At 56.6% G+C, this 27378-nt stretch overlaps 2 protein-coding genes and 1 long non-coding RNA gene across 8 annotated transcripts; 1 reads left to right on the forward strand and 2 right to left on the reverse strand.

Moving 5' to 3' along the window:
- The first annotated feature begins 1729 nt into the window (after nucleotides 1–1729).
- Nucleotides 1730–17702, forward strand: EXTL1 (exostosin like glycosyltransferase 1). Of its 3 annotated transcripts, XM_059136466.1 has the most exons (11): nucleotides 1731–3775; nucleotides 9817–9907; nucleotides 10164–10271; nucleotides 11329–11448; nucleotides 12041–12173; nucleotides 12371–12477; nucleotides 13276–13365; nucleotides 14162–14248; nucleotides 14645–14805; nucleotides 16030–16201; nucleotides 16361–17702. In XM_059136466.1, the coding sequence occupies exons 1-11, from the start codon at nucleotides 3003–3005 to the stop codon at nucleotides 16529–16531; spliced, it is 2013 nt and encodes a 670-aa protein (XP_058992449.1). In that variant the 5' UTR covers nucleotides 1731–3002; the 3' UTR covers nucleotides 16532–17702. The 3 variants fall into 3 exon arrangements, with proteins under 3 accessions (XP_058992450.1, XP_058992449.1, XP_058992451.1); XM_059136467.1 differs by lacking the exon at nucleotides 10164–10271 and having other exon boundaries at nucleotides 1730–3775; XM_059136468.1 differs by lacking the exon at nucleotides 16361–17702 and having other exon boundaries at nucleotides 16067–16164.
- On the reverse strand, nucleotides 8622–14166 carry LOC131809417 (uncharacterized). 2 transcript variants are annotated; one of them, XR_009345163.1, is made up of 4 exons: nucleotides 13196–14166; nucleotides 12761–12920; nucleotides 10153–11797; nucleotides 8622–8801 (listed from the first exon to the last, which is right to left on the reverse strand). It is a non-coding gene; the product is annotated as an uncharacterized LOC131809417 (long non-coding RNA). The 2 variants fall into 2 exon arrangements; XR_009345164.1 differs by having other exon boundaries at nucleotides 13127–14166.
- Nucleotides 17703–18855: 1153 nt separating the features above from the next.
- SLC30A2 (solute carrier family 30 member 2) lies at nucleotides 18856–26484 on the reverse strand. 3 transcript variants are annotated; one of them, XM_059136469.1, is made up of 8 exons: nucleotides 26325–26484; nucleotides 25453–25673; nucleotides 24610–24756; nucleotides 23723–23876; nucleotides 22625–22781; nucleotides 21783–21888; nucleotides 20542–20676; nucleotides 18856–20040 (listed from the first exon to the last, which is right to left on the reverse strand). In XM_059136469.1, the coding sequence occupies exons 1-8, from the start codon at nucleotides 26384–26386 to the stop codon at nucleotides 19844–19846; spliced, it is 1179 nt and encodes a 392-aa protein (XP_058992452.1). In that variant the 5' UTR covers nucleotides 26387–26484; the 3' UTR covers nucleotides 18856–19843. The 3 variants fall into 3 exon arrangements, with proteins under 3 accessions (XP_058992452.1, XP_058992453.1, XP_058992454.1); XM_059136470.1 differs by having other exon boundaries at nucleotides 18856–20045; XM_059136471.1 differs by having other exon boundaries at nucleotides 19977–20104.
- Between the last annotated feature and the right edge of the window lie 894 nt (nucleotides 26485–27378).

The following is a 27378-nucleotide window of genomic DNA, read 5'->3' on the forward strand; positions in this document are numbered from 1 at the left end:
GACTGCATGAGGCAGCCCCTTGGGGAACTCCCATCCTCCCCGCCCCCCTTGTCCTGTAATTGCCAGGATCCTGGTGTTCCTCAGGGATGCTGCCTTCTGTAAGAATGAGGGTGTACCTAAATAAAATTTTTTTTTTTTTTAAAGAGGGTGCCTGGTGGCTCAGTTGGTTAAGCGACTGTCTTTGGCTCAGGTCATGATCCTGGAGTCCCAGGATCAAGTCCCGCATTGGGCTCCCAGCTCAGCAGGGAGTCTGCTTCTGCCTCTGGTCCTCTCCTCTCATTCTCTCTCTCAAATAAATTAAATTAAATTAAATTAAATTAAAAGAATGGGGTGTACGTGTCTCACTCAGGAGACAGGATGGTGCAATGGGTGACGGAATGGACTGCCCAGGTCCAAATCCTTGCTAATATTTGGGAATTTAGGCGACTTACCTAAATTGCCTGGACCTCTGTTTTCCTGTCTATAAGATGGGGATAATAACAATACCTTCCTCAGAGTCCCCCCAGGAGAGGACCCAATGAGCTAATACACTTGCACTTAGGAGTTGCATGTGGGACATAGTTAGTGTTAAAGGAATGGTAGCTGTCATTGTTCTTCAGGGTCTATCTCCAGGGCCTGGCACAAAACCCGGCCCACACTGAGTACTTAGTAAGTACTTGTTGGATGAATGAATGAATGAATGAATGAGGACAGGGATAGAAGGATGAAGAAGTGGCATGAGAACCTAGGGGAGGGCCCAGCCCCAGCCTGAGGAGAGTCAGGAAGGCTTCTTGTAGGAGGGGAGCTGATTCCTGTCGGATGGCGGGGTGGGGAAGGGGAGGTTCACTGAGCAAGGTGAATGTCAGGAGCAGCAAACAGCAAGTGCAAAGGCCCCTCTCCCCTTGGGAAAGCCTTGTTCGTGCAGGGAAAGTCAGTCCAGGACTCAGTGATGGACACTGTAGGCGAAGAGGCCAGGTTTCCCCTGTGCTGGCCATTTTGAGGACATACTTGGGTGAATGAACTGTGCTTTTCCCTCAGACCTGCTGCCCATGGACGACAAAACATTCCCACAGAGGGCAAAACATTCTCCCTGGTCAGATCAGTGGCCCTCTGAGATCAGGGCAAGGCAAGCAAGGAAAAGAGGTTGCCACTTGTTGGGGGACCCCATGGGATAGGCCTGGATTTAACCTGACAACCTTCTCACGTAAAGATCTTCACCTCCATGTAGAGATGAGGGGACAGAGGTCCCACATCATCCAGCTGAGAGGAAGAGACAGAGTTTGCTCTCGTCAGCCTGGTCCAGTGTGGCCTCCCGCATCAGACTGGCACTCCTGGCGGCCAGGGATCTGTGCCTCAGCGATACTTCAGTGGGTGACATCCCCCATTCCTAACCCCCCCCCCCCTTTCAGAGCACAGACCAAGGAACTAAGCAGGGGAAGCCCTCAACAGCCGTGGACTAATGGATAGCCAAGTGTCAGGCAGAACTCTCCATATGGACTGGAGGGTGAGCCTCAAGACCTTCCCTCTAGGGCTCCTGATGAGGGCAGACCTCATCAGACACCTGACCAGCCGGTGACAGGAGTGGGGATGACAGGAGTGGGCCTGAAAAGCCTGCCGCCAGAAGAGATTGGGGGGCGGTGCTGAAGGAGGAGGGGCTAATCCTGGGAATCAGTGGGAGCGTCTTACCCAATACCACCCACCCCATCCCGCTCCCACCTACCCCTCTCCCCACTCGACACTTCACTTTCCTCCTCTGTGGGCTTCCTCGTCCTCTGACTGACAGACTCCGCACACTCGCACCACCAGCTGCAGTGACCGGTGGGGAGCTCTAAGAAGAAGGGCCTGGAGTTCAAGGTTTAAGTCCCCGCCCTGCCGCATCTTTGTCATTTTAGGAAGATAACACCTCTCTCTGAGCTTTGCTTCTCTCCCTGTGAAGCATGACACGGCTAAACCTCTGCTTTGGAGCCTTGACGTGTGAATTCAGAGACGGGCTGGGATAGCTTGAGGTATCTGAGAGATTTGGGTCCCGCCGGTGAGAATTACTGACATTGGAGGAAACTGGTTTGGAAAGGGTTAAGTGGAGACCCCGCCTCCCAGGCAGGAACGAATCAGGGCTGGCAGGGGAGGAGCCAGGCTGGGAAAGATATCCAGTCCGGCCAGATGCTGCCGGGAGAGGGAACGGGAGAAGACGCCAGTTGGGCAGGGGGCGGTGGGACTGGGCGTGGGGCAGGGTCCTCGGTGTGTGCCCCGTGATAGCTCCAAGTCAGAGGGTGCAGGACCAGCTGCTAGGGGTGGGGGAGGAGGGGACCGAGCTGCCTGCGTAGGGGACAGCCGCGGAGTGGGAGAGGACTAGGACCCAGAGAACTCCCAGCCCCCCAGGCAGGGGGCACCGGCTGCACCCAGGCCTTGACCTCAGCCGACCCTGATAGCCCACATGGGGTGTGGGGTCTAATTTTAGCTCCAGCCGCAGGGCCCACAGCCCAGGAGTGCCAGCCAGTGGGCTACTCCGGAGCCGCTCAGGCAAGGGGAGAATTGGAGAGGTCAGCCCCCCTTCTGTCCAGCCCTGCACCCTGGCCAAGCCACCTCCTGCGAGAGCCCTGACGGGTTCCCCATGGCCTGGCAGACTGCCCACCTCTCTGCTGAGGCCAAGGTCAGGGGGTGCAGCCAGGAGGGCAGAAGGACGTGGCCTTGCAGTGTGGTCAGGGGATTGCATCAGCCTGAGCAGTGCCCAGGGGCAGGGGGCCCTGCTGCAGGGGCAAAGCCCAGCTTGGTTGTCCAAAGGCCAAGGAAGCAGATTCCTGACTGCAAGAAGGCAAGGCCACAAAGTCGGGTCCTACCTGGCTTCCCGGCACCTGGCTGGTGACTTGCGGTTTGACCTTATACAGGCCGCCCGTTCTCAATGGGCCTCAGTCTTCCCATCTGTGCAATGAAGGCGCTGAACTAGAAGGCAGAGCCCAGCTCCAGCGACTCACCCTCGAGCCCCTGCTCCTCCTGCTTCCCCAGCCCTGGCCACGGGTGGCCACATGCAGTCGTGGAGAAGAAAGTCCCTCTGGCTGGCACTGTCGGCCTCTTGGCTCCTCGTCCTTCTGAGAGTCTTCCCCCTCCTCCGCCTGGCAGTGCCTGCCAGACCCCGGGCGGGTGCCCCCCAAGGCTGGCCCCACTGGCTGGACATAGAGCTCCTGCAGAGTTTCTCCCAGCCTGGGGAGCTCCCAGAAGATGATCCTCAACCTCTTCCAGCCCCCCATGGCGGCAGCTGCGACTGGGGAGCTTGCTTTGATGTCTCCAAGTGCAGGGGTGGTGGTCTCAAGGTGTTCGCGTACCCAGTGGCTGGACCGATCTCTGACACTCAGCGTGGGATCCTGGCTTCCATTGAGAGCTCCCGCTTCGGCTCCGTCAGCCCCGAGGAGGCCTGCCTCCTCCTCCTCCTCAGCCTGGAAGCCCCAGCTGGGGAGTGCAGCCCCTTGCCCCAGCAGTGGAACGGTGGAAGGAACCATCTGGTCCTCGGTCTCCACCCAAACTTCTGCCCCCAGACCTTCCAACTGGGACAGGCGATGGTGGCCAAGGCCAGCCCCACAGTGGACACCTTCCGGCCTGGCTTTGACGTGGCCCTCCCGCTTCTCCCCGAAGCCCACCCATGGCGAGGTGGGGCCCCTGGCCAGCTGGGACAGCACAGCCCCCACCCTGGGGTGCCCCTGCTAGCCCTGGCAGAGGAGAGGGGCGGGTGGCGCACGGCAGGCACTGAGTCCTCTGCCTGCCCCCGGGATGGGCACTGTGAGCAGGACCACGGACCTGAGCAGTAAGTGGACCTTTACCTCTGCCACCCCGGGGTGGGGGTGGGGGGTGGGTAAGGAGGGTGCTGGGTGGGAGGGATCTGCAGTGGGAGTGAGCCCAGAGGCCAGGGTAGAGGGCGGATGGAGATGGGACTGGAGAACCAGCTAGGCCTGACGAACTCTGGCCCCAACTGCCCCAGGAGGGAGAATCAGGTTAGACCGAGAGAAACCCCACTCAGAAGGTCCTTTGTCACACGGGGTATCCAAAGTAGGTTTGGGGGTTCTCCCTTAGGGGTCCGTAAACACAAAAATATGACTCACTCCTACTTACTCTTTTTCTCTTGTTCCAATTCCTCCTTCCCTAATATTTTAACATACATGTCTGTTGGGCTTGGTCTGTGCTAAAGTATAAATAATCGTTATAATAAAATAATACTAACTGCTTTCATTTGTTTGTGTACCAGACACTAAGCTCAGAGAGGTTAAGTAATTTGTCTGAGGCCACCCAGACAGACAGGGCACAGTGCTGAAATCCAGAGTTGCCCGTTTCCAAAGCCTTCAGCATTAGAATTCTGAGTTTTAACCAAGGGTGTACGATCAACCCATCAAATGCCTCAGAGCCGTGGAGATTAAGGACTAGTCACAGATGGAAGCTGCTCCTGTGTCTAATTTGGGGAATTAATCTCTTAAGGAAACAGCAAATATGAATGAGGTCAGACCAGCAGAAGAACTTCCCACCAGCACGACTGCCTGGAGACATGTAAGGTGGCCTGTGGGACATGGAGAGTTGTTCAGAAACTCCTGTCCCTGGGCTAGTTGGAGTGACAGGCCTCAGGTGATAAAGCAGTTAACCCCTAAGTATCCAAACCCCTCTGCGCCCCTGGGAGGCCGGCAGTGTCCGAAGAGTGGTTGTGCAGGCCTGTATTCCATTCCTTTTGAGGTTGTCCAGGCCCCGAGCAGCAGCAGGTTCCTTCTCCATGCGTGGGGCAGACCCGAGTTGGAACCTGTCACTCTGGTGTCCTTCCCTTGCTCCCTCCCTCAGGTATCTCCCTGTTCTCTGCTAGAACAACATGGGCTGTTCTCAGCTCACCACCCCTGTCCCCCACGGGAATTCTTCACGTGGCCAAGCTCCCTTTTTGCCTCTGCCTCTCAGGGGCTTCTCTCAGCCAGAGGGCTCTGCTGGGAATGCAATTCCTCTACCTCCTCAAGGCACACGGCCTCCAGTGAGCCCCACAGCCAGAGGTAGGAATGCAATGGCCTCTTTAGCCCACAGGCCCTGCTGCCCGGACCCATCCTCGGAGTGATCTGAAAGGTCAGGGATCACCCCCACCCCCAGGCCCCTGAAGCTCAGAGCTCAGACAGAGCTTACCTTCAGTGAACAAGTTTCTCTTGTTCACCATGGCCCCGCCTGACCTTCCTAATTAGACTTTTAGCTGTTCTTGCTTATAGAAGATTTTTTTTTTTTTAAGATTTTATTTATTTGTTTGACAGACAGAGATCACAAGTAGGCAGAGAGGCAGGGGGATAGAGAGGAGGAAGCAGGCTCCCTGCCAAGCAGAGAGCCCCCATGTGGGGCTCGATCCCAGGATCCTGGGACCATGATCTAAGCCGAAGGCAGAGGCTTTAACCCACTGAGCCACCCAGGCGCTCCTAGAAGTTCTTCTTTCGGCTGACTTTAATTACTGCACTGGTGAATCTGAAAGCTATTTCGGTCTGAACTTCTTTGCGAAACTGGAAATTAGGGAGCTTCACACAGGAAGCGAACTGCGGACTCGCTGAATGTGTTCTGATGGAACCCAAATTGGCCAGAACTGGCCAAGGCTTTCTCACCCGTGCAGGCCGCCCTCTGGGTAGCATGGTGGGTGAGTTTATTTCCAAGGGGTAATGCCTGGCAGACTCTGACCGTCCTCTGCAATTTCCCCAGTTCTGTCTTTGACCTCAGCTCCCACCCCCACCCCCTGCAGAGAACAGGCCTTGTAATCTCTGGAGTAACGTTAAGCCTCAGTTTCCCTGAGGTGTCAGGCAGCTGCCTGAAGCAGCCAGACAGTAAGGAGAGAGGGAGGCCACCAGCCACAGGGCAGCCCCCCGAAGGTGGCCTGAATAAACAAGCACTGGCCCGAGAAAGAGGCAATTCCCAGTCCCTGCCACTGTCCCATAGCCACTTTCCCACATTCACTGGGCAGGCAGGGAGGCCGAGGGGGAGGGGAGGAAGTGAACACGTGGAGCCCAGTGCTGTGCCAGCCCCTTTGCACAAGTCACACACCCTCAAGTACCCTGCAAGGGAAGCATTTTCATTCCCATTTCAGGGAACAGGAAACTGAGGTTCAGAGTGGTGGAGGGAGCCAGCCAAGGCCCTTGGGTGATGAACTCCTTGACTCATCATGGCCTCCCTCGAGTTTGTGATGGGGCGGCTGCGGAGCTGGGCTTCAGCCCTACACTTCTGGCCCCAAAACCCGTATTTTTCCACCTCCGGTGAACAGTCTCCTATTGCTTTGGAATAAGCCTCCACCCTTTTAAATTGTTATTTATTTATTTTTATGAATAGGGAATTCATTCACAGGCTACAAAATTCCAAAGGCACAAAAAGGGTATACAGTAAATCTCCCTCCCACCCCTGACTCTGGCCACCCAGTTTTCCTTCCTGGAGCCAAACACCGTTTCTAGTTTCTTTTCTGAGGTACTCTGTGTGCATGAACAACGCATGTGTGTGCTCTCTCCCACTTAGGGTTTTTTTTTTTTTTAAACATAAATTCAATGCATGTTTTAAGGTCTCCTTTGGATCTAGGAGGCACAGTGCCTAGGTCCTGTGGTACTTTCAGGGACCCAAGAAAATTTTTATTTTGATGAAATGATTTTCATTTCTTTAAAAATCAGAAGAAAAAAACCATACATTTAAGTGGAAGGAAATGTTTTGATATATATGTTTTTTGTTTTTGTTTTTTTAAAGATTTATTTATTTATTTTAAAGATTTGTTTATTTATTTGATAGACAGAAATCACAAGGAGGCAGAGAGGCAGGCAGAGAGAGGAGGAAGCAGGCTCCCCACTGAGCAGAGAGCCCGATGCGGGACTCGATCCCAGGACTCTGGGATCATGACCCGAGCCGAAGGCAGAGGCTTTAACCCACTGAGCCACCCAGGCGTTCCAAGATTTATTTATTTTTTTGACAGACAGAGATCACAAATAGGCAGAGAGGCAGGCAGAGAGAGGAGGAAGCAGGCTCCCTGCTGAGCAGAGAGCCCAGTGCAGGGCTCAATGCAGGGCTCAATCCCAAGACCCTGGGATCATGACCTGAGTCGAAGGCAGAGGCTTTAACCCGCTGAGCCACCCAGGTGCCCCTTGTTATATATGTTTTTAAAGATTTTATTTGACAGTGAGAGAGCACTAGCCAGGGGTAGGGGTGGGGCAGAGGGAGAAGGAGAAAGAGACTCCCTGCTGAGCTGGGACTGCCGCGCCCCCTGCCCTGTGCAGGACTCAATCCCAGGACCCTGAGATCCTGACCTGAGCTGAAGGCAGATGCTTAACTGACTAAGCCACCCAGATGCCCCTAATATATAATATTAATGTTTTCATTTATTTTTAAGTAATCTTGACCAAGAGTTGCACACCCCACCAAATGAGCCAGCCAGGCACCCCAGTGTTTTTGTTTTTATACCAATGAAATTATCAAATGTAATTTATATATAATATCTATGGCAGAGAGACCCCAAAGGCCAAAGAGCCTATGGCACATGGAAGTCACAGTGTGGCCCTGCCTATAGCCAGCCCGCAAGAGGGCCCAAGGGAGCCACACTGACTCCATCCTTGGGCACTGAGGCCCTGAGTCTGTAGCAAGTGCCTTATAGGGTCACAGAACCCTAAGATCTCGTTGGCAGTTTCCATGATGTCCCCTCCATAACATGCACACAGACACACCACACAGCGGCAGGTGCTCATCTAGCTCTGCTTAATTAGCTCTACCGACGGGGATCTCACCATTTCCCTAGGCCACCCCCAGGCTACTGTCAGCGAAATCCATTATTAGAATTTGTGCAGAAACTGACATCTTGGACACCTGGCCCCCGGCTCCTGGGTCTGTCAATTTATCACACATCCGTTCACTGAGCAGCCGTTACGTGCCCAGTCTCGGCCAGGTGCTCTGCCAGGCTGTGCAGATGTGGGCCACGGCCCTCAGGCTGCTCCATCTTGTAGGAAAGGCAGGCAAGTTCCCAGTTAAGACCCACATCATTAAGCGGAGAGACGCTGTACAAGCTGCCTTGCTCACTGACTCCTTGACTTCTAAGCTGTGAAGCCCCTCCAGGCCTCCATTCCTTCATCTGTAAAGCAGGGGACTAGCAGCGCAGACCTCCCGTCTTTGAGGGAGTGCTGTGAGAATGAAGTGAGTTACTGCCCCAAAGTACTTCGTACAGGGCTCAGTCAAGGTCAGCTGGCTCATTACTACTGCGGGCACACAGGCTGTGAGAGCAGAGAGAAGGGAGCCATCTTTGGAAAGATCAAGGAGGGCTTCCCAGAGAAGGTGAGGTTTGAGTTTAGACCTTTAGATCGAGTAGGAGGAGGGGCACCCGGGTGGCTCAGTCAGTTAAGTGTCTGCCTTCGGCTCAGGGCATGACCCCAGGTCCCGCATCGGGCTCCTTCCTCCGTGGGGAGTCTGCTTCTGCCTCTCCCTCTGCTGCTCCCCCTGCTTCTGCTCTCTCTCCTATTCTCTCTCTCAAATAAATAAATAAAATCTTAAAACAAACAAAATTATGAAAAAAAAAAGATTGAGTACGAAGAATCCCTTGGGTTGTAAGGCAGAGAGGGATGCTCGAGGCTGAGCGAGGACGTATGGAGACACAGAGGAGGAAACAGCAGAGGTTAGTGAGGACTGGGAAGTACAGTTTATTCAGAAAGCTCTTTGGATTCTCGGAAGCCTTGAACTTAGGGCTTCTCAGTCCCTTAGGGCTTTGTTGGAGAGGGAGGAGGGCTGTAGCTGGCTGGTGCTGTGGCAGCTTCTGTTAGAGAATGTTCTGTTGTTTAGCGTGTGAGTTCTTCCAGGAGAAGCCCGGTGGATGCCTGAGCAGTAGAGACAGAAGGGCGGGGGGAGGCAGAAATAACCCAGGGACAGGAGTCAGCCTATTTGGTTCTACTTCCAGCCTTAACCCTGTCTGAGTCCCCAAACTAGTCCTTGGGTCTCTCTGAGACTCAGTCTCCCCATCTGTTCAGTGGTTCAGACTCAGACCAGACAGGATGTAGCTGAGGAGGGTCCTGGGACCTCTGGGCCCTATTCGTCAGTCCCACTCTGAGCAGGCCTGTGAGCTCAGAGGTCCTGCCCCTCCACACCCTCCTCAAGCCTCCCAGTAGCTAGGTCATGGGCACGGCTTCCCTGGGTGGGCAGTCGCAGGGAGGTGGCTTTGGGGAGGCTGTAAATCAAGCCTCCCCCCCAAACACACACAACCTGAGTGTGGTCCTGGGCTTCGGGGGAGAAGATGGGAGGAACAGAGGAAGCCTGTCCTCTGGGTGAGGGGGCCTCTGGGCAGCAGCTTCCTGTGCGGTTCCAGGCTGGGGGCCCAGCCCACCTCCTGACAGAGGAGCTTTTCATGGGCCTGGGCTCTCTGGATGGGGGGAAGGCAGGGCACGGAGGCCTCGCGCAGGTGAGGGCTGCCCCAGAATCTGCAGAGCGGTGGGAGGCAGGGGGAGGTGCAAACCTGTGCCTCTCCCAGTCAGACTAGGCCTTGGAAACAGCTGGTCCCGCCCCCTCCTGATTTGCAAATGAGGAAACTGAGGTCCAGAGATGAGAAGGGGGAGATGCCTGAGACCCCAAGGGCAGAGGCAGAACTAGAACCCAGGGCTCCTGCCTCCCACCCCACCATGGGTGAGGGGCGGATGTGAAGCTTGTGTTCATGTCAGTGTTCATGTGTGGCTGTGCGTGTGCTTGAGTGTTTGTTAATATGTGAAGCACAGATGGTGGATTTGCACACTGTGAACTGGGGAGTGTTGAGGGGGTTGCGGGGGCATTGAGGGAGCCGGTGGGGTGAGGGGCTGGTGTCTCAGGCCTCACCTGTGCGGTACCCCTCCTGTACCTCCTTAGGACCCACCCTGGGGCAACGCTCCCCAATGCTACCTTCTGCCTCATCCCTGCCCACCAACCTGACGCCTTGCACTTCCTCCAAGCCCTGCAGGTACAACCCCAACCTGGGCATGCCCTGGCCCTGTCCTCCCACACTCCTGAGCTGGCAGGCTCTCTCGGCCCAGGCCCGGGGAAGGGACCGTGAGCTGCCCACACCCACACTCGTAGAACAATCGGCTACCCAAAAAACTGCCTTTCTCTCCTCTGGGTCCCTTGCCCCCAACGGAAGCAGCAGCTAATTTGGAACTGGGGGAGGGGAAGTGTGTGCAGGATGTGACTGGGCTCCCCAGTGCCTACCTTTCCCCCAGGCCGGCTGTATCCCTGTGCTTCTCAGCCCTCGGTGGGAGCTGCCCTTCTCCGAGGTCATCGATTGGACCAAGGCGGCCATCGTGGCTGATGAGAGGCTCCCATTTCAGGTAGCTCAGGGCCCTGCGCACAGGGTGGGGACTGAACCCAGGATGTGGGAGAAGCCTGGGATCTCAGCCTCCAGGCTGATCTCATCCCTCGTTCGTATCTCCCCGTATGTGTATATTCATGATTTTGCTCCAAGCCCCAAGCTTCTGGGGCTCCCACAGGATCAAAGAGAGGCAGAGACTCCTGACGGCTTGAGAGCAAGTCCTGAGCCTTTTCCAGCCTCAGTTTCCCCAATCTGTACAATGGGATAAGTTAGACCAGATGATCTCCACGGGCCCAGCCGAGATGACTCGACCAGTTTAAGGGAAAGCCATAAAAATCCAAAATCTGAGTGCCTCCAGGGAGGTTGGGGTGGGAAAGCAAAATGCCCGGTGACTTTCCCAGCTGATGAAACTACTTTTGCCCGACAATGAGAAAACTGCGTACGCCTTGAATCTCCTGAGAAGCGAGAACAGTACGGTAGTTAGTAACAGTAGCTGCCTGCACTGAGCTGCTACCATAGGCCAAGCACTTAACGTATATTGTCTTAGTTATTTATTTATTTTTAAGACGTTTAAAAAAAATTTATTTGAGAATGAGAGAGCACACAAGTAGGGGGAGGGGGAGAGGGAAAAGGAGAGGGAGAGGAAGAAGCAGACTCCTCGATGAGCAGAGAGCCTGAGGCAGGGCTCCATCCCAGGACCCCAGGATCATGACCTGTGCCGAAGGCAGACATTTGCTTAACCGACTGAGCTACCCGGGAGCCCCTGTATAATCTAGCTTAATTCCCACAGCCGCCCTATGAGGCAGGTGCTGTTATTATCCCCACTTTACAGATGAGGACACAGACTCAGAGAGGTTGAGTAGTTTGTCCACAGTCACACAGTTATTAAGTGGCATTTAGGCTCAACTCTGTGTGACCTTGATTATTACCTGGGACTTGGCCAAAGGTGGCTGCTTGGAAAACTGTGGGGAGAAGGCTTCTGGTTCCCAGACCTCCAACCTGGGTGGTCCCATCTCAGAGTCAGTCAGAGCCTGACAAGGCCCCATGCCTTCTCCTTTCCTCCCTCTGTACCTCAGGTCCTCGCTGCCCTCCAGAAGATGCCCCCCACCCGGGTCCTTGCCCTGCGTCAGCAGACCCAGTTTCTGTGGGATGCCTACTTCTCCTCAGTGGAGAAGGTCATCCATACCACTCTGGAGGTGAGGGAGACTTCCATGATGGGAGCCATGGTGCTTGGCTCCTGCCTCATCCCCATTCCCTCTCCACATCCCTCTCTCCAGACACATCTTCTACCCTGCTGTTTGGACTTCTCCCCTGCAGGGGCTTCTGGGATGAATCTGAGGCTTGACTCTGAGCTCTTGGACAAGTTCCTTCTCCAGTCTTGGCCTCGGTTTACCCCCATCTGTAGAGGGATAGCTCTGGCCAATAGATTTCGAAGCCTGTGCCAAGGTGTCAGCCCGGGTGATGGTCAGTGGCTGCCTTCAGTGTTAAAGGGGAGTCTGGGTCCGGAAAGAATGTCGCACTCGCAACTCGTTAGCCACATCTGCCCTGAGTGAGGAAGGACAAGGAGGCAGCAAGTTCACCATCACTGGCCACTTCTGGACACCATCACTGAGTGCCCCCTACTCTGGACTTCTGCACCTGAGCCCTTCGGACAGTGATGCAGCTGTTGCCCTCCCAGGAACCTGAAGGGGGAGGGGCGGAGGGGCGGAGGGGCGTGGCTATGCCAGATCTGAACTTCCCCAGACCCTGCCCACGACCACACCCGCACAGCCCTCTCTCATTTCACAGATTATTCAGGACCGGATCTTTGGAGCACCTGCTCACCCCTCGCTCCTGTGGAACAGCCCTCCAGGCGCCCTCCTGGCCCTGCCCACTTTTTCTACAAGCCCCTCGGACTTCCCCTTCTACCACCTACAGCGGGGTATGCCTGGGGATGGGACAACTTGAAGTCCCCTCACCAACTCTTCCCAAGACTGTCCCAGCCTCAACCACAGAGCCCTGCCATGCCCTTCCCTGATTCACCCACATCTCTCCTGGCTCCTGGAGTCCCCAGCTCAGGCCACCCTTTAGGGGGTCCTGTCCCCTCCCACCCTAACAGCCTGTGTCTCATTTCCCTAGGCTCTCGGCCTGCCGGCAGGTTCAGTGCCCTGATTTGGGTGGGGGCCCCAGGCCAGCCCCCACTGAAGCTCATCCAGGCGGTGGCAGGCTCCCAGCATTGTGCCCAGGTCTGTCCCCTTTGCCAGTGGGGGCCCTGGGATCCAGGGCGGGGGCGAGGGAAAGGGCAGGGCCCTTGAAGACATCTAGACCCCAAGCGTAACTACATGTTTTGAGGGGAGGCACAGGAGGGGTTTTCAAGGGGTTTTCACTGCCCTCTTTTTTAAGTCCCAACATTCTTGTTCCTTTCCTTCTCCCTCCTCCCCCCGCAAAGGAAACTGATGAAATCATGTAAAAGGCAGGTACCCCTTGGGGCCACTGGAGAGGTAAACAGGCGATCACACGTGTACTCACCCATCAGTCATTTTCTCAGCGCCAAGCCCGTGGGGGTGATGCTGAGGACTTCGAGAAAAAGCAGGAAAGAATTCTGCCCCGGATTCAGATTCAGTTAGCACTTTCCGGCACACGCTGTCAGGTGTCACTTCCAGAGAAGCCACATAGCCTCCTGAGGGGACTTAACAGGGGAAGCAAGCCCTTAGCTCGGCCAGGGACAGACAGAGCAGCTCCACAGAGGGGACATTTGAGCTGGGCAGCGAATGATAAAGGACCAGAAGTGATCAAAAGCCTCTGAGAGAAGATGGGGATGGGACGAGGGGCCAGGACCCAGGCTAGGGGCTACCACAACTGGCTGTCCCCAGTTCTGATGCTGAAGGTAGCTACCTTCGGGTCACACCAGAATTCCTGCCTTCCTGATGCCCAGAGGTAAAAACAGGGCAGCAAAGGACGGACCTTGGCTCCAAGTAAACTCTCCCAAACTCAGAAATACAGCTGTTCTCCCAGCCTTCAGGAACACCCCCTTTTCCTCCTAGATCCTGGTTCTCTGGAGCAGTGAGAAGCCACCCCCTTCCAGGTGGCCCAAGACAGCAGTGCCCTTGACAGTGCTGGCCGGGCAGAGGAAGGTGAGGAGTTGGGGGGAGGGGCGTGGGAGGGAGGGCTCCAGCCCCCGCATGCTGGGAACTGGGGAGGGCACACATGGCTGCTTTGCTTGAGCCCGAGCCAGATCTGGACTTCCAGTCGGGTCCGAAGCTGGTCAGGAAGTCGCGCCTCACTTGTCCCTTAAGGATCTCCCCAGGCGGACTGCTTGTGCCGTGTGGGTGCAGCAGAATTCCGTGGAGTGGACGGTGGGCTGTCTGACGTGGGTCTCAGCTGCGGGCCCGATAGAGAGGATCCTCTCCCATGCCTGGCCCTTGTGGGTTGTGCCTCCTCCAGAGAGCTGGGGTTTTATGTGATGAGGGAAGGCAGAGGGGATATGTTGGCTGCCATGGATGAGCCAGAGGAGAAACATGGGGTCTTGAAGAAATGAGAACAGATGGCAGCAAACGGAGCCAGAGGAGGGTGGCTTCTGAGAACCCGGGATGCTGGGAGCCCCCTGCGTGCTGTGTGGCTCTGGGCAAGTCCCTTCATCTCTCTGGACCTGTTTCTTTCAAAGAGAGGATGTCTGACAGTCCCTCCCAGGGTTGAGGCGAGCATGTGATGTGATAAGAGGAATCCCAAAGGGTGGAAACTGGAGGGGCCCCTGGATACCTTCTGCCCCATCTGCTCCTGGTCCCAGGTCCAGGCGGCCCGGCTGTTGTCAAGTCCTGCCTTCTACACCTGCGTGCCGGGGCTCCTGCTTCGTGGCTGTGTAGACTGTCATGGTGGGAGCCCAGGGACGGTTGCCACGGCTGAGTCGGCCTCACCTCCCTCCCACTACAGGCCAGCGACCGCTTCTTCCCGCACCGAGCCCTCAGCATGGATGCCATCCTCAGCCTCGACGCACAGAGCAGTCTTACCACAAGCGAGGTGAGGTCACGGCCCGAGAGGAGCCCAGGGTGGAGGGGGGACAGAGACACCTCAGATTCCCAGAGCAGTGAGGAGCCTGGGACCAGCGCCCGGGTGCAGCCTCCTGCTTTTGAAACCACCCCCGAGAGCCTGTCGGCCTCCTCCTTAGTCATCTAGCAGAAGCTTTCAGCAAACTTTTAAAAAAAGTTTTCAGCTCCCAGGGGGAAAAAGCACTGTTTCCAGCTCCCCGTTGGGAACCCCCACCCCACCCCACCCCAGCGCAGCAGTCCTGGGAACTTTCATGCACGCACGTCCTCTCCCGAGTCCCTCGGCCGGGCTGGCCTGGCCTCCATGTCTCTAGATGTTCCCCGCTGGTCGGGAAGTCCCTCCTCATACCTCACTTCAGTATCTCCCCAGGTGGACTTCGCTTTTGTGGTGTGGCAGAGCTTCCCAGAGCGGATGGTGGGTTTCCTGACATGGAGCCACTTCTGGGATGAGGCCCGGGGTGGCTGGGGCCACACTGCCGAGAAGGCCAACGAGTTCTCCATGGTTCTCACATCAGCTGCCTTCTACCACAGGTATGGATGGCCGGCCTGGCACTGGGAGCCGAGGGCCAGAGCCCCCCCCCACCACCACCTTGATCCTGGGCAGGGCAGTGTGGGAATGAGCGTGTCAAGCTAGGGCCTAGAGACCCGGGTTCTGGGCTCAGATCTACCACATCCAAGTCGTATGATGGGCAAATCTCCTCAGCTCTTGTGAGGCCTCAACTTTCTTTGTCACCTCACAGGGCTGATATGATAATCTGATGAGAAAACCATATGAAGGCCTTGGCACACAGGTGGCCAACGAATGGTAGCTAGTGTCATTTTAAACAGAGCTAGGCAGAGGGTAGGGATATGAATTTGGTGATGGTGATGGCAAGGGAATGGCCCTGAAGACATTTTTTTTTTTAAGATTTTATTTATTTGACAGAGATCTCAAGTAGGCAGAGAGGCAGGCAGAGAGAGAGGAAGGGAAGCAGGCTCCCTGCTGAGCAGAGAGCCCAACGTGGGACTCAATCCCAGGACCAAGATCATGACCTAAGCCCAAAGCAGAGGCTTTAATCTACTGAGCCACCCAGGCTCCCTACCCTGAAGCTTTATAAATGTGTGTTTGGTGGGCTGGGGACTGCCCCAGGCCTTCCAGAAGTTGACTGAAGCACCCATCTTTGGGGTAGGGACTGAATTCTGGAAGGCCTCTTTAGAAGGGTTCTGTAGATGTGTTTAAACCAAATATGTGTGACCTGGAACCTCTAGTAGGTTTACCCAGAAGCTCTGCGAGGGAGTCTCAGCAGAGTGAAGACTACCCCTAAGGTCTGCAGGGTGGGCCTAGGTTGTTCTAGAAGGCTGCGTGGAACAAGGCTCACCCTCAGCAGCATCAGTCTGGTTAATCCACAACCTTCCTGAAGCTGGTCTTTGGGGCTGCCATTTTTTATGGCCTTGGAACCAACTGACACCCCCCCCCCATTCTGTCTGAATTCAGTTCCATGGTGGCCCCATGGAACTGTAACAGAGGGGGCAGGGAGGACACCATGTGCTGCAAACAAACCCACACAGTGCAGGACAGCAGAGAGAGATGTGTATTTCCGGTGTGTGCTCTCTGAGGCCACCAGGGCTTGGGTGGGGTTGGGGGGCGAGCAGCATTTTCTAAGGAGGCATGGGGATTGAAGTTAAAGGGAGAGTGAGGTCAGGAGGAGAATGGGGCCTGGCAGGGAGAAGTAGTGGGTAAATTTGACGGCAGCCCCTCCCTCTCCCCTTGCCCAGATACTACCACACCCTCTTCACCCACTCCCTGCCCAAGGCTCTAAGAACCCTGGCAGATGAAGCACCCAGCTGTGTGGACATCCTGATGAACTCCCTGGTAGCAGCAGTCACCAAGCTGCCCCCTATCAAGGTGCCCTATGGGAAGCAGCGTCTGGAGGCCAGCCCTCCCCTGGTGAGGATCCAGGGGGACAGGTCGGAACTGGGAGGGTGCTGGCGGTGGAAGGGATTCCCTCTCACTAACCCCAATCTTTCTTTGCTGCAGGGTTCGGGGGCATGGGGGGTGGGTTTAGAGGACAGAGAAGACCTCCAAAGCGTTTTTCTTCCCCCTTAGGCGCCTGGGGACCCAGACCCGCAGCCGCCGGCCCAGGACTGCATCAATCAGATGGTGGCCGAGTTTGGCTACATGCCTCTGGTCTCCTCTCGCCTTCGTCTGGACCCAGTACTGTTCAAGGACCCGGTCTCGGTGCTGCGCAAGAAGTACCGCAGCCTGGAGAAGCCCTAGCTTGGACCAGCAGAGCCCCCAGTCCGGCTCCTGGGGGGCGCTGCTCCTGCAGAGGGTTGGGAGGGGCTCAGCCCCCTCCCTTGGGACGTCTGAAGAGCAATCAAGGCTGCCAGTTAGCCAACCCGTCAGGTCCCTATTAGCCAATCACCCCAATGCCCGGAGCTGTGGGGCATCGCCCCACCCTCCAGTCCCGCCTCTTGTGGCAGGTCACAAGTGCAGGGCCCTCGCTCTGGGACTGTGCCCTCAGCCATCGTTACCTTATGCCTGGAATGCCTTTCCCAGCTTCTCTGCAGGAGCTGACTTCTACTTGTCTTTCAGATCTCCGCCTCCTCCACGGACTTGCCTGAACCCCATCCCAGACCCAGTTCCTCTGCTCTTTTACAGCCGAGCGTTCCCCACTGTTCATGCTGCTTTGCAAAGTACACAGTCAAGCCCCAGGACCAGCCTGGAATCCCCGGGAAGGCAGGGCCATGTCCTCTTCTCTCTGGCCTGGCAGGTGCTTCACAAGTATTTGACGAACAGATAAGACCTCAACTGCGTGCCTGGCCCTGTGCCATAGTCGAGAGTGCGGACAGTGTGCCAAGTGAGACAAAACTCCGTCCCCCCCGCCCCTTTCAGGGTTCTCAGTCCGGCAGTAAGGCAGCCACCCGCAGATGCCTGGGTTGCCAGGCGCGATCTTCGTACAAAGAGGCGCCGAGAAGCCAGTTTCGGGCTTCCCTCCCGAATCTGGCAGAGCAGGGGCCGGTGGGGCAGACAGACGGGAACGCCAGGGGGCCTGCCAGCCCAGCCCAGCCCAGCCCAGCCCAGCCCAGGGTTCTGCATTACCGAACATGACCACTAGAGGTCAGCGCCGCCCCGCGCTCTCTCTTCCGGGAATGGGAACGGAGTTCTTGGCGCCCCTCCGGTCAAGGGGTGACCCGGCAAGGGGCTGTGGAGTGTTGATGGGGTGCAGCCCGAGGTCCGAAAACTGGGGGGAGGAATTCGAAAGAACAGTCCCACTCCGTTGGCCCACATACTCTGGACTAAAAAGCCATTTCTAGGTGGGCTGGTTGGGAGATGGGGTGGTCCAGAGCACCCTGGGCCGTGGGGGGGGGGGGGGGGACGACTGTGGAGGGTTCATCCACCTGGAACTAGAATTATCACTTCCGAAATAAAGTGCATGTCCTTGCTCCCTCATGCTCAGGCTATAAATAACTCCTACAGTGGCTGTGTCAGGGTGGGGGACTCAGGGCTCACAGGGGAGTGGGGGTGCTGGGTCCAGCCCAGGTCCAGGGTGTCAGGTGTTTTCCTGCTTTGACGGCCTCACCGCTTTGGAAACTTTCCTGACTAGCTCACCCTGGCCAGCCAGAACATGCTGTCCCCCAGGGCTTCTCCAAGGCCTTCCACCCCCATCGTCCAGTTTGACCTCTCGCCCCTGGATGACTTGGGTCCTCCCTGCAACCAGTCACAGCTGGGGTGCAGAGAGGACTCTCCCTTGGAAAGCATGGGGTTGCTAGCTTATTAAGGTGGACGGGGGCCTGGGAGTTAAAAAGGAGGGAAGGCATTCTGGCCCAGGGTCAAGAGCAGCTGAAGGTGGGTGAGGAAGCACACAGCTGTGGCCCAGGCAGCCTTCCCAGGGCGGGGAGGGCTCTGAGTGCCAGGCCCAGCAAAGAGAAAGAGGCTTCCCCTTCCCACTCACAGCTTCGGCACCCAGGCTCTGAACTGCCTGGGCATGGCCTTACCCATGGAGGGCACTGCCAGGCCCAAGGGCTCACACTGTACCAACATGCAGCCCAGAAGGTTTTCAGCTCCTGCTGTAGAGGGAGGCAGAAACCCCAGACCTGCTTCACAGTGGCTATGTGACTTCAGAGACTCAACCCCTCTGAGCTTTGGTCTTTTCATCTGGAAAAGTAGACCCTCTTGAGAGGTACATAGCCTCTCAGGATCCAGGTTCCTGGGGCCTGGAGGGGAGAAGGGGTTTGATACCCCAGAGAATGGAGCAGAGCAGAACACAGCCATCAAGAACCCCCTGCCTCACACTTCCAGGCCCGATGACTTCCCACAGATTTTGAGGGGCTGAAGAAGCCACTGACCTTTATCACAGGTAAGCCTGGATGACAATGCCTGAAAGACATCAAGAGGTTATTTCGTAGATGGGAAAAGAGAAGCACAGAGGAAGGCCAAATGACCAAGCCTTCCTCATCCTGCCACGAATCAGGGCAGAGGCAAGACAAAATCAGTGCTGCCCCTGGGGAAGCTAGAAACCCACTTGGCTCTTTGGCAAGGTGGCCTCAGGCTGCTACCTTTCCAGCATGATGGTCAAAGTATGCACTCTTCAGACAACACCAGGTGCTTAACAGACTTTGGTTCCAGTCCTCACAACAACCCTGTGAGGTAGGTTCACTCTTAGTCTCTCATTCTCTGAGACCTAAGAGCCACCTAATGAGTCAGGTGGCTGCTTTCTCTGTGAGACTAGGGACAAGTCTCCCCTCTGTATCTTGCCAACGCAAGCGGCCCCTAATTCAGGAATCTACATACGCCTCAGGAAGCCAGTGCCTCCCATCCGTTGTGCCACCAACGGAGCAGGTCAGGCCACACCAGCCACAGCGCTGGCCCACGGAAGTCAGGCTCTGAGATCCCTGAGACTCTTATCAGGACAAGAGAAGTGGGCCAGGGGCTGTGGGGCTGCCACCCACCCCCCAACCAACCGGGGCAAGGCTTCCTGGGCTGGGGGAATAAGGAAAGAAGAAGCCGGCCAGGTCCTGACATGGTCAGAAGCCTCCTCCCTCCAGGAAAGGGAAATGTGGCTCAGAGCTGAAATGACTAAGGCACAGGCAGGCCTCAGGTGCCCACTAGTTTCCCATCTCAGGGGGACAGGTCGGAGAGTGCAGGGTCTTCACAACTCCCAACCCCCAAGGCCTAATCACACCACAGTGTCAGAGGCAGAGGGAGAAGGGCTTCTTCACAGATTCATAAGGCAAAGGCCAGACTGACATGAGGAATAAGGCAGGCGGGCAAGGGGACGTTGGAGCCAGTCTCCCCTCTGTTCCCCCTCACTGTGCTTCCCTGCCTTTCCAGAAGCTGGTGTAGGAAGGCATTAGATGTGGATGGGGCCCAAACCCAGCCCTGCCAGGCACCAACCCAGAAGCTGGAGGAGCAGGGTCATACTAGCTTTACACTTGCCACGTCTCCATCCTTAAACTGGCTATCTAGTCAGATGGGGGAGGCAGGGGATGGGTTCCTTCACACTCGACACAGAGCAGAGGTCAGGAGAGGGACCCGCTTTATAATACATCCAGGGGAGCCCGAGTCCCAGCTGGGCCTGGGGGACACTCAGCCCCAGCGGCTGCAGGTCCTGTCCATGCCTCCGCTGGCACCTGGCCAGGCAGTCAGTCCGAGGGGCCTTGGCATGCCTGACAGTCCTTCATGTCCTCGGAGTAGTCTTCGATCTGGATGGTCATGGTGTGGAAGTGGAACTTGCCCTGCAGGCGGGTGCTGGCTGCCTTCAGCACAGCCTGGCCATCTGCATTCTGAGCTAGGGGCAGAGAGGACACACCAGGGGAGGCACTGGACAATGATTTACTCACTCGGGCCCTGAGGAACGATCAGGAGCCTAGCTCATTCCCTACCCACAGCAGGACATGGTACAGGCATCAGAGAGCACCCCTCCCCTCCGCCCAGTCCCATCCCTGCACTGGGCCACCCTCCAGTTCCCACACCTGGTACCATCCCTCCAGAGCAGGGGCCGCCCTGGCTTTAAGGCTGGGAATCTTGGCCCTGCCACCTAGGCACTGTCAGAGCCTGGGCAAGTGACCTGACCCCCCCACCCAAGCCCCAGTCTCCGTTTCTTCATCTATAAGCATGACTGGGATGACCAAATGAACAAGGTCTATAAAGTACTCCGCGTGGGGCCAAGTTCAAAACCAGCCGCATTGCCACAGATTTGTGAGGCCCTCGGACGCTTCAGGGATGGTCCCAGGCCTCCGGCAGCCTCTGTCCCTCACCCCGCCCTGAGGATCCTGGCCACTCACCGATGGCAATGTGGACAGACAGCACAGGCTGGGCCACGGTCAGGGCCCAAATGTGCAGGCTGTGCAAGGCTTCCACCCCTTCCACCGACAGCAGCAGGTCCCGGACAGCCGTGAAGTCCACACCCTTGGGGGTCCCTGAGGGGGGCGGGGATAGGAGCTGAAGGAGCCTGCTCCCTCCTGCCCCTGCTGGTTTCTGCTGAGCACCCTGGCCAGCAAATCTGATGTTGCCCCCACACCCCAGATGATCTCCATCATACTACCCTTCTGTATTTTCCTCCTCATGCCTGACACTGTCTGAAATGACCTTGTCAGTCCCTTCCTCATGTCCCCCTCTAAAACGGAAACTCCACGAGCACGGGATGGTCTGCTTTGTTTACTGCTGTATTCTCAGTGCCTAGAACAGTACCTGGCCCAGAGCAAGTGCCCAATGACTGTTTTCCCGAACAGAAAGGAGAAGGAAAGACGGGCATCAGGGGACCCCCGCGCCCACACGGGCCATCAGCATCATCACTTTTATCTAGGGCTGTCACACTCTGGGGGAAAATGCTCTGAATCACAGCCAAACACTCCGGCTGACTCCACATCAGCACCCAACTTTGGACTGCACCCTGGCCACACATAGCCCCAGGGTCCCGTGACCCTGGGGCACAAGAAAGCTGGTGACTGTGGCAACTCAGGGTGGACCATTTGCCAGTGCAGAAGAAGACCCCCTGCCCCCAGCTGAGCCAAGTGCTCCTGAGCAGAGGCCTCAGAAAAGAAGTCAACGAGCTGGAGGGGTTTGGGGAGTCTTGTCCAACACCCACCATCCTTTTTTTCTGAGCCTCAGTCTGCCACCTGTGCAACGGGAGGCAGAATCCTCGTCCCTCTCTGCCCAAGGGGAGGCAGCTAGAGACTGCAGAGATGTATGGGGGAGGGGCGGAGCAGCTGTTGGTATACACCACCTAGAAGTTAATCTGACTAGACAGGGAGGACACACCCCAGCAGGGAGGGGGACACCTTGGGGCTAGAGGGAAGGGAAGGTTCGGTCAGGGTCATATTTCCAGGAACAGTCACACCTGAGGGCTCCAGTTGATGCCAAGACTGGCCTGGGGCCCCAGGAGGTTTTCCAGCCTATGCAAGGCTCCAGACCATGGCTCCCTGCCAATGTGCTAGGACTCTCCTGCTCCCTCCACCCTGATCCCCACCAAACTTGTTAGTACTGGAGAGCCCAGAGCAAAAAGAGAGCCCCAAGCCCAGGTTACCTTCCATCAGCACCAGGATCACATCTCTCAGAATGGTCAAGGTTGTCCCCAAGACCAGGATGGAGAAGAGGAAGGTACAGATGGGGTCTACGTACTTGTACTCTGGCTACAGAAAAAGGGGAAGGCAGAGCAGCGGCTCACCACCCAACACCTCAGCCTCTCTCTTCCTTCCCACCCAGCGCTGCGGTGGGGAGAGGAGCCCTCTGCGGGGTGGGTACAGGCCTCACCCCGGGCTCTGCCTCCCAGTTCTCTGCCTTTTATCCTGTGCTCACAGGAACAGGCAGGAGAGATCACAGCTCAGGATAAGACAGGCCCTTCCCACCCCTCCTTGCCCAAGGGACTGAAGTGTGAACAAAACTAAAAGGAATCCTAAATACCAGTGGTCCACCATCTCATTCTATAGGTGGAGAAACAGGATCAGTGAGTGCAAGGGACTATCCATCATGTCGCTCGCAGGGGCTGGAGCCAGGCTTCAATCCCAACGCCTGGCTCTTTCCACTACACCACTCTTCCTCTGTGCGGTGGGCAATGCATCGGCAGCCTGCAGGCCTGGGGGTCTGAATCTGACTCCACAATTTCCCAGCTGTGTGACACCATCCAAGTCACTGAACCTTTCTGAGCTGCAGAAACACCACCAGCTGCTCTTCAGGATTACTGTGAAGATCGGAGGTGCTGACACTTGGTAGGCACTGGGTAAAAATGTTCCTTCCTCTCCCCATATAGCGGGGAGGGAGCTAGAACCTGGGAAGGGCCATGTGTAGAGAGGAGCCCCCACTTGATCTATACTCTCCTGCCCACTCCCCCCACCCCCCAGCCTACCTCCCTTTGTCCCCAGCTCTGACCTTGAAGTATAAAATATAGGCTGCCACCAAGATGCCTATGCTCTGCAGAAAGTCTCCAATCACGTGGATAAAGGCAGCTCGGACACTGGGGTTCTCTTGCTGCTGGCTGGGGTCGTGGCTGTGCCAGTGGCCAGACGGGTGAAGAGTCAACCCCATTCTGCAGAAACAGAGACAAAGCCAAGGGTTCACTGACGTAGCAGGGAGAGGCCCCCCAGTAGGGCTGGCCTGCCTATGGGACAAAAATCCTAATCTTCGGGCGCCTGGGTGGCTCAGTGGGTTAAGCCGCTGCCTTCGGCTCAGGTCATGATCTCAGGGTCCTGGGATCGAGTCCCGCATCGGGCTCTCTGCTCAGCAGGGAGCCTGCTTCCTCCTCTCTCTGCCTGCCTCTCTGCTTACTTGTAATTTCTCTCTGTCAAATAAATAAATAAAATCTTTAAAAAAAAAAAAAAAAAAATCCTAATCTTCAAACTGCCTGTTCCCTGTGCCTGGTGAGGATCCCAACCACCATGGCCTTCGTTCCAGAGCACCATGGGAGAATGGGCTCAGTTCCAATGCCAGCCTAAATCCGGGCACACAGATGCTAACTTTCAGGACAGGAGGGCACCATGGAGGTCATTTTGTTCCCCCCATCCTTTCACAGAAGGGGAAACGGAGGCCTAGGGAGGGAAGTGACTTGCCCAAGACCACTGAGCCAGGAGAGGAAGCCCAAACAAGACACCCATGTTCCACCATACTCTGCCTCTCACTGACACCACTTTTAGGGCCAGCGGCTTGAAAAAGAACTTGGATTCTGCCCTTACAGACATCTGCTCCTGTAAGAGCTAGACCCCTTCCCATTTGAGGTATGAAGGCTCCCTGTTTATTCCCGCACACATATGGTGGGAAGGTGGCCGAGCTGATGCCACCCCAGACTCCCAGCTCTCAACGGCTCCAGCCTAGGCCTAAAGCAGAACTGAGGTATTCCAGAAACTAGAGCTCAGATTAGGGAAATTCTCATCCTGTGGCCTGTGCATGGCCTCCCTCTGCTGAGAGCAGGCACGCAGACATGTGTGTGAAAAGTGGGAAGGAGGACTCACAGGGAACAGAAGTGACACTCACATGATATTCACCGCCACAGCACAGCCCGATGTGATCAGCATGGTCCCCCCTTTGATCTCATAGTCCCCAGAGATTAGCCTCTCCACCGCCAGGAACACCAGCACTCCAGTCACGACCCAGATGGACAGTACAGAGAGCAGGGCTCCCAGGATCTCTGAGGAAGAACCCAACACCCATCTTAGCATGCGGCCCTAAGACTGAGGCGGCCTCCCCAGCCCTCCACGATCCTCCTGCCCCATCCCTGTAAAGTCAGGGTCTGGAGCCACCTGGGCTCTGCCGAAGGTATGGCCGGCATGGTCACGCCTTACAACCTCACCACTCATCCCTCAGAGGACGTCAGAGCTAGAAGGAACTTAAGTCACCCAGGTCAACCCTTTTTGTTTTACTTGTGAAGAAACTGACTTACTAAAATATGTACCTATTGCTCAGCTGAAGAACTGAGGCTTCTGAGGAGAGACTGGGGCATCTCCCACCAAGAAGAAAATGATAGTGTGGCCCAGAGATGAACTAAAGGGGGCTTAAAGCCTTTATCTTCCAGTAGGCTTTGCTGACCCTTTCCCTGCCCCGGAAATTATTCCACATGCAATTATGTACAGAGTTAATGCCATAGTCATTTGTTCTTGAAGTCTGGCCATTTCATTTCTTAGAAAGGTGAACTCTCCTTCCCTGTAGGTTCCCTCCGGAGGTTCCCAGAGAACAGGGGACCAGGGCTCTCCCATCAGACTGGGAGCTACCAAACGACAGAAGCTAAAACTGACATTCTCTTCCCCACCCCAAGTCACCCTCCCGGCCTCACTCAGGGATCTACCTGCTGTAGCCACGAAAGAACCCACATCTTGACCTGCCCCCTCTTCCAACCCCATTCCCACCCCAACAGGGGTCCTCACCAGCTCGCTGCCAGCCGAAGTTCATCGTCTTGGTGGCTGGTCGGGAGGACATCCAGAGAGAAAAGAGGCTGACCAGCATGCTGGCAAAGTCAGTGAGCAAGTGGGCTGCATCAGTCATGACCGCCAAGCTGTGAGCTAGGTACCCACCTGCAGGGGCAGGACCCGAGACGGAGGGGCCTTATCAGCAACCCATGGAGCCAACTTCTCAGACTGTGTGTGCAGCAGGCAAACCATGGGGTCTGGAGAAAAATCATGTGTTTGGGACCTCTCCACCCATGAGCTGTGTAACCATGCACAAGTCACTAACTTCCTGTGAGCCTCAACTTCTATCTGTGAAATGGGACTGACACGATCTACTGAGAGGGGAATTGTGAAAATCAAGTTCAAATAGGGCCTGTAAAGCCTAGGAGGCACTCAGTAAATGCTCTTTCCTTCTCGGCATCCAGGCCATCCCTTACACACTGGTTGTGCATAATCTTGGGCAGATTACTTAATCCTAACTGCCTCCGTTTCATCAACTATAAAATAAGACCACCACCCATGACAGTATTAGTGTGTCATGAGAACTGGATGAGATAACCTGCATGTAAAAGACTCAGCATAGTGAATGTTCAATAAATGGGGCTATTCGTAGGTTCTTTTTAATTAAGTAGGCCCCTCACCCAATGTGGGGCTTGAACTCACGACCCTGAGATCAAGCCATGCATGCTCTGGGCTGAGCCAGACAGATGCCCCAAGGCTATTAGTTAATTAATATTACTGGGAACATCCTGGAGAAAAAACTTTTAGATCATGAGACTATCCATGCACCCAATTTCGTTTAATTAGCACAAAAGTTCTTACCAACGACTTCCCCAATCATGAACACCAAGCAGATGGCAGAAGCCACATAAAGCTGTCGCCGGGCCCGCTCCTTCTTGGGGTCGAAGTGATTGCCAGGACCCTTCTGGGCATGACAGTAATGATTACTCTCAGTGACTAGATCAATGGCCTGCAAGTCCAGGCCAGATGGGGACAGAGGGATCCAGCCAGTCCCCTCCTGCCACAGAGATCCCGTGTAAGACCTGGCCAGAGAGGATGGGAGAGGCCCGACTCAGCTCTGAGTTGGGGGCAAGGAGGCCAGACTCCAGTCCCATCTCTCTTTGGGGTCTTGGCAAACGTTCCCACGCGTCCAATTCAGGGAATATCTAAGGGCACTCCAAGCTGAGGAGTGACCAAAAACTCGTGTTTGGAGTGGGGTGCTGGGGAAATGACCAGTCCAGGGGTCTTGAGGTCTTGGCCCAGGGTGTTCCTTCCTCCCCCACCCCACCCGGGTCAAAGACGGAGAAGGAAAAGACCTTGGGACGCGGCCAAGGGGCAGGGCCAGTGCAGCCAAGCACGGAGAAGGAACAGAACTCAAGCTCTAGGAGAGCAGACGCCCCTCTTGCGCACTTGGGGACACAGGGCCTCCCAGGGCAGAGCTGCCCCGGGGGCAAAGTGTCGGGCCAAGGGCGGGGCTCCAAGCATGCGACTGCCCACTAGTGGTCAGGATCCGTGCTCAGCCGCGGGGGCGGGGGAGCTCCCCCCAGCCCCGCGTCCAGGTTCGATTCCCTCTTTTCCCTCTCCTTCCCCGTCCCAGTTCAAGCCTCCGGCAAAACCGTCCACTGTAAACCGCAAACCAGGAGATGCGTCCGGAGCCGCTGAAATCCCCGCCGCTCCGCAGACTCTCGCCTTACCGGGCTCCCACCCTGGCGTCCACCAGATGCTGCCTCTCCGTGGGCTCCATGAGGCCCCACATGCCCCGCGCGGGGTCCGGGAAGGCGCGCGGCCGCCGTGCCCAGTGCGCCCTGGAAGTTGCGCGCGGGACGCTGCGCCGCGCGCCGTTCCCCGCGCCCCTGCGCCCGCGCCTCCCGCCCGCCTGCTGCTCCGCGCTGCAACTCCCGCCCGGACCACGCTGGGGGCCGTCCCGCTGCCGCTCCGGCCGTTCCGGCCGCTCCAGACAGTCCGCGCCCACAGCTGCGCCCAGCGCCCGCCCGCTTTATCCTGCCCCGGCCACCCCGTGTGAAGCCGCTCGCTGCGCGTCGTGTGCAAAAGCCCGCCGGGAAGGGGGAGGGGAGGCTGGCTGCGCAGGTTTTCCCGGCGCTGCCCCCGAGCACCCAGTCTTCAGCGCCCCTGGGGCCCGAGGAGCCCACCCCACGTGACTAGGACTAGGCGACGGCTGCGCGCACTGTCCCCTGCGCTCGGCTGGCCACAGCCCGCCGAGGCGCTCTCGGATCTCGGTTTGTTGAAATCCGCTTTCAGTCCCCTGAGAGCAGGAATGTGGCTCCTGAAGTTAGGTGTGTTGTCCCCTCAGGCTGAAGGCTCCTGGGGTTGGCTGCTCAGACTGGGGGGGGGGGGGGGTCTCCTGGGGGCGGGGTATGCGGACCCTCGGGCTGGGGCAGGAGCCCTCCTTAGGACTGGCTGTGACCCACGGGCCCATCCCAGCCACCGCAGCTGCGCCTCTTCCTCCCCTCCCGCGCGCTCGCGCTCCGATTAGATTACTATCTGGAGTAGCTTTATCTCCACCCCTACGTAGAGCAGTGTAGCCTTCAGCAGCATTCCCCATCTGCAGAGAACCGACACCACCAACCCCCTCCCTTCCCCGCCCTTCCGCCGCTCACGGAAGCCCCTGGAAGGTGCTGTACCCGGTGTTCCACCAGAGAAGCTGGCCCAACTGGGTTGGCTTGGTGCCCTACCCACTTTAAGCTTTGTCTTCTCGCTGGGGCTCGGCGCGGGACACCCTTATGGCCT

Source organism: Mustela lutreola, chromosome 10 (assembly GCF_030435805.1).
Source record: "Mustela lutreola isolate mMusLut2 chromosome 10, mMusLut2.pri, whole genome shotgun sequence".
Taxonomy (NCBI): domain Eukaryota; kingdom Metazoa; phylum Chordata; class Mammalia; order Carnivora; family Mustelidae; genus Mustela; species Mustela lutreola.

Bases quoted from the DNA above. Each gene is read 5' to 3' on its own strand.
- EXTL1 (XM_059136466.1), top strand. From the start codon at position 3,003: ATGCAGTCGTGGAGAAGAAAGTCCCTCTGGCTGGCACTGTCGGCCTCT. The intron at 9,908-10,163 runs GTACAACCCCAA...CCTTTCCCCCAG, and splicing joins ACTTCCTCCAAGCCCTGCAG to GCCGGCTGTATCCCTGTGCT. The intron at 12,478-13,275 runs GTCTGTCCCCTT...TTTTCCTCCTAG, and splicing joins GCTCCCAGCATTGTGCCCAG to ATCCTGGTTCTCTGGAGCAG.
- SLC30A2 (XM_059136469.1), bottom strand. From the start codon at position 26,386: ATGTGGGGCCTCATGGAGCCCACGGAGAGGCAGCATCTGGTGGACGCC. The intron at 25,674-26,324 runs GTAAGGCGAGAG...CTCTCTGGCCAG, and splicing joins GACGCCAGGGTGGGAGCCCG to GTCTTACACGGGATCTCTGT. The intron at 23,877-24,609 runs GTGAGGACCCCT...GTTCTTCCTCAG, and splicing joins CTTCGGCTGGCAGCGAGCTG to AGATCCTGGGAGCCCTGCTC.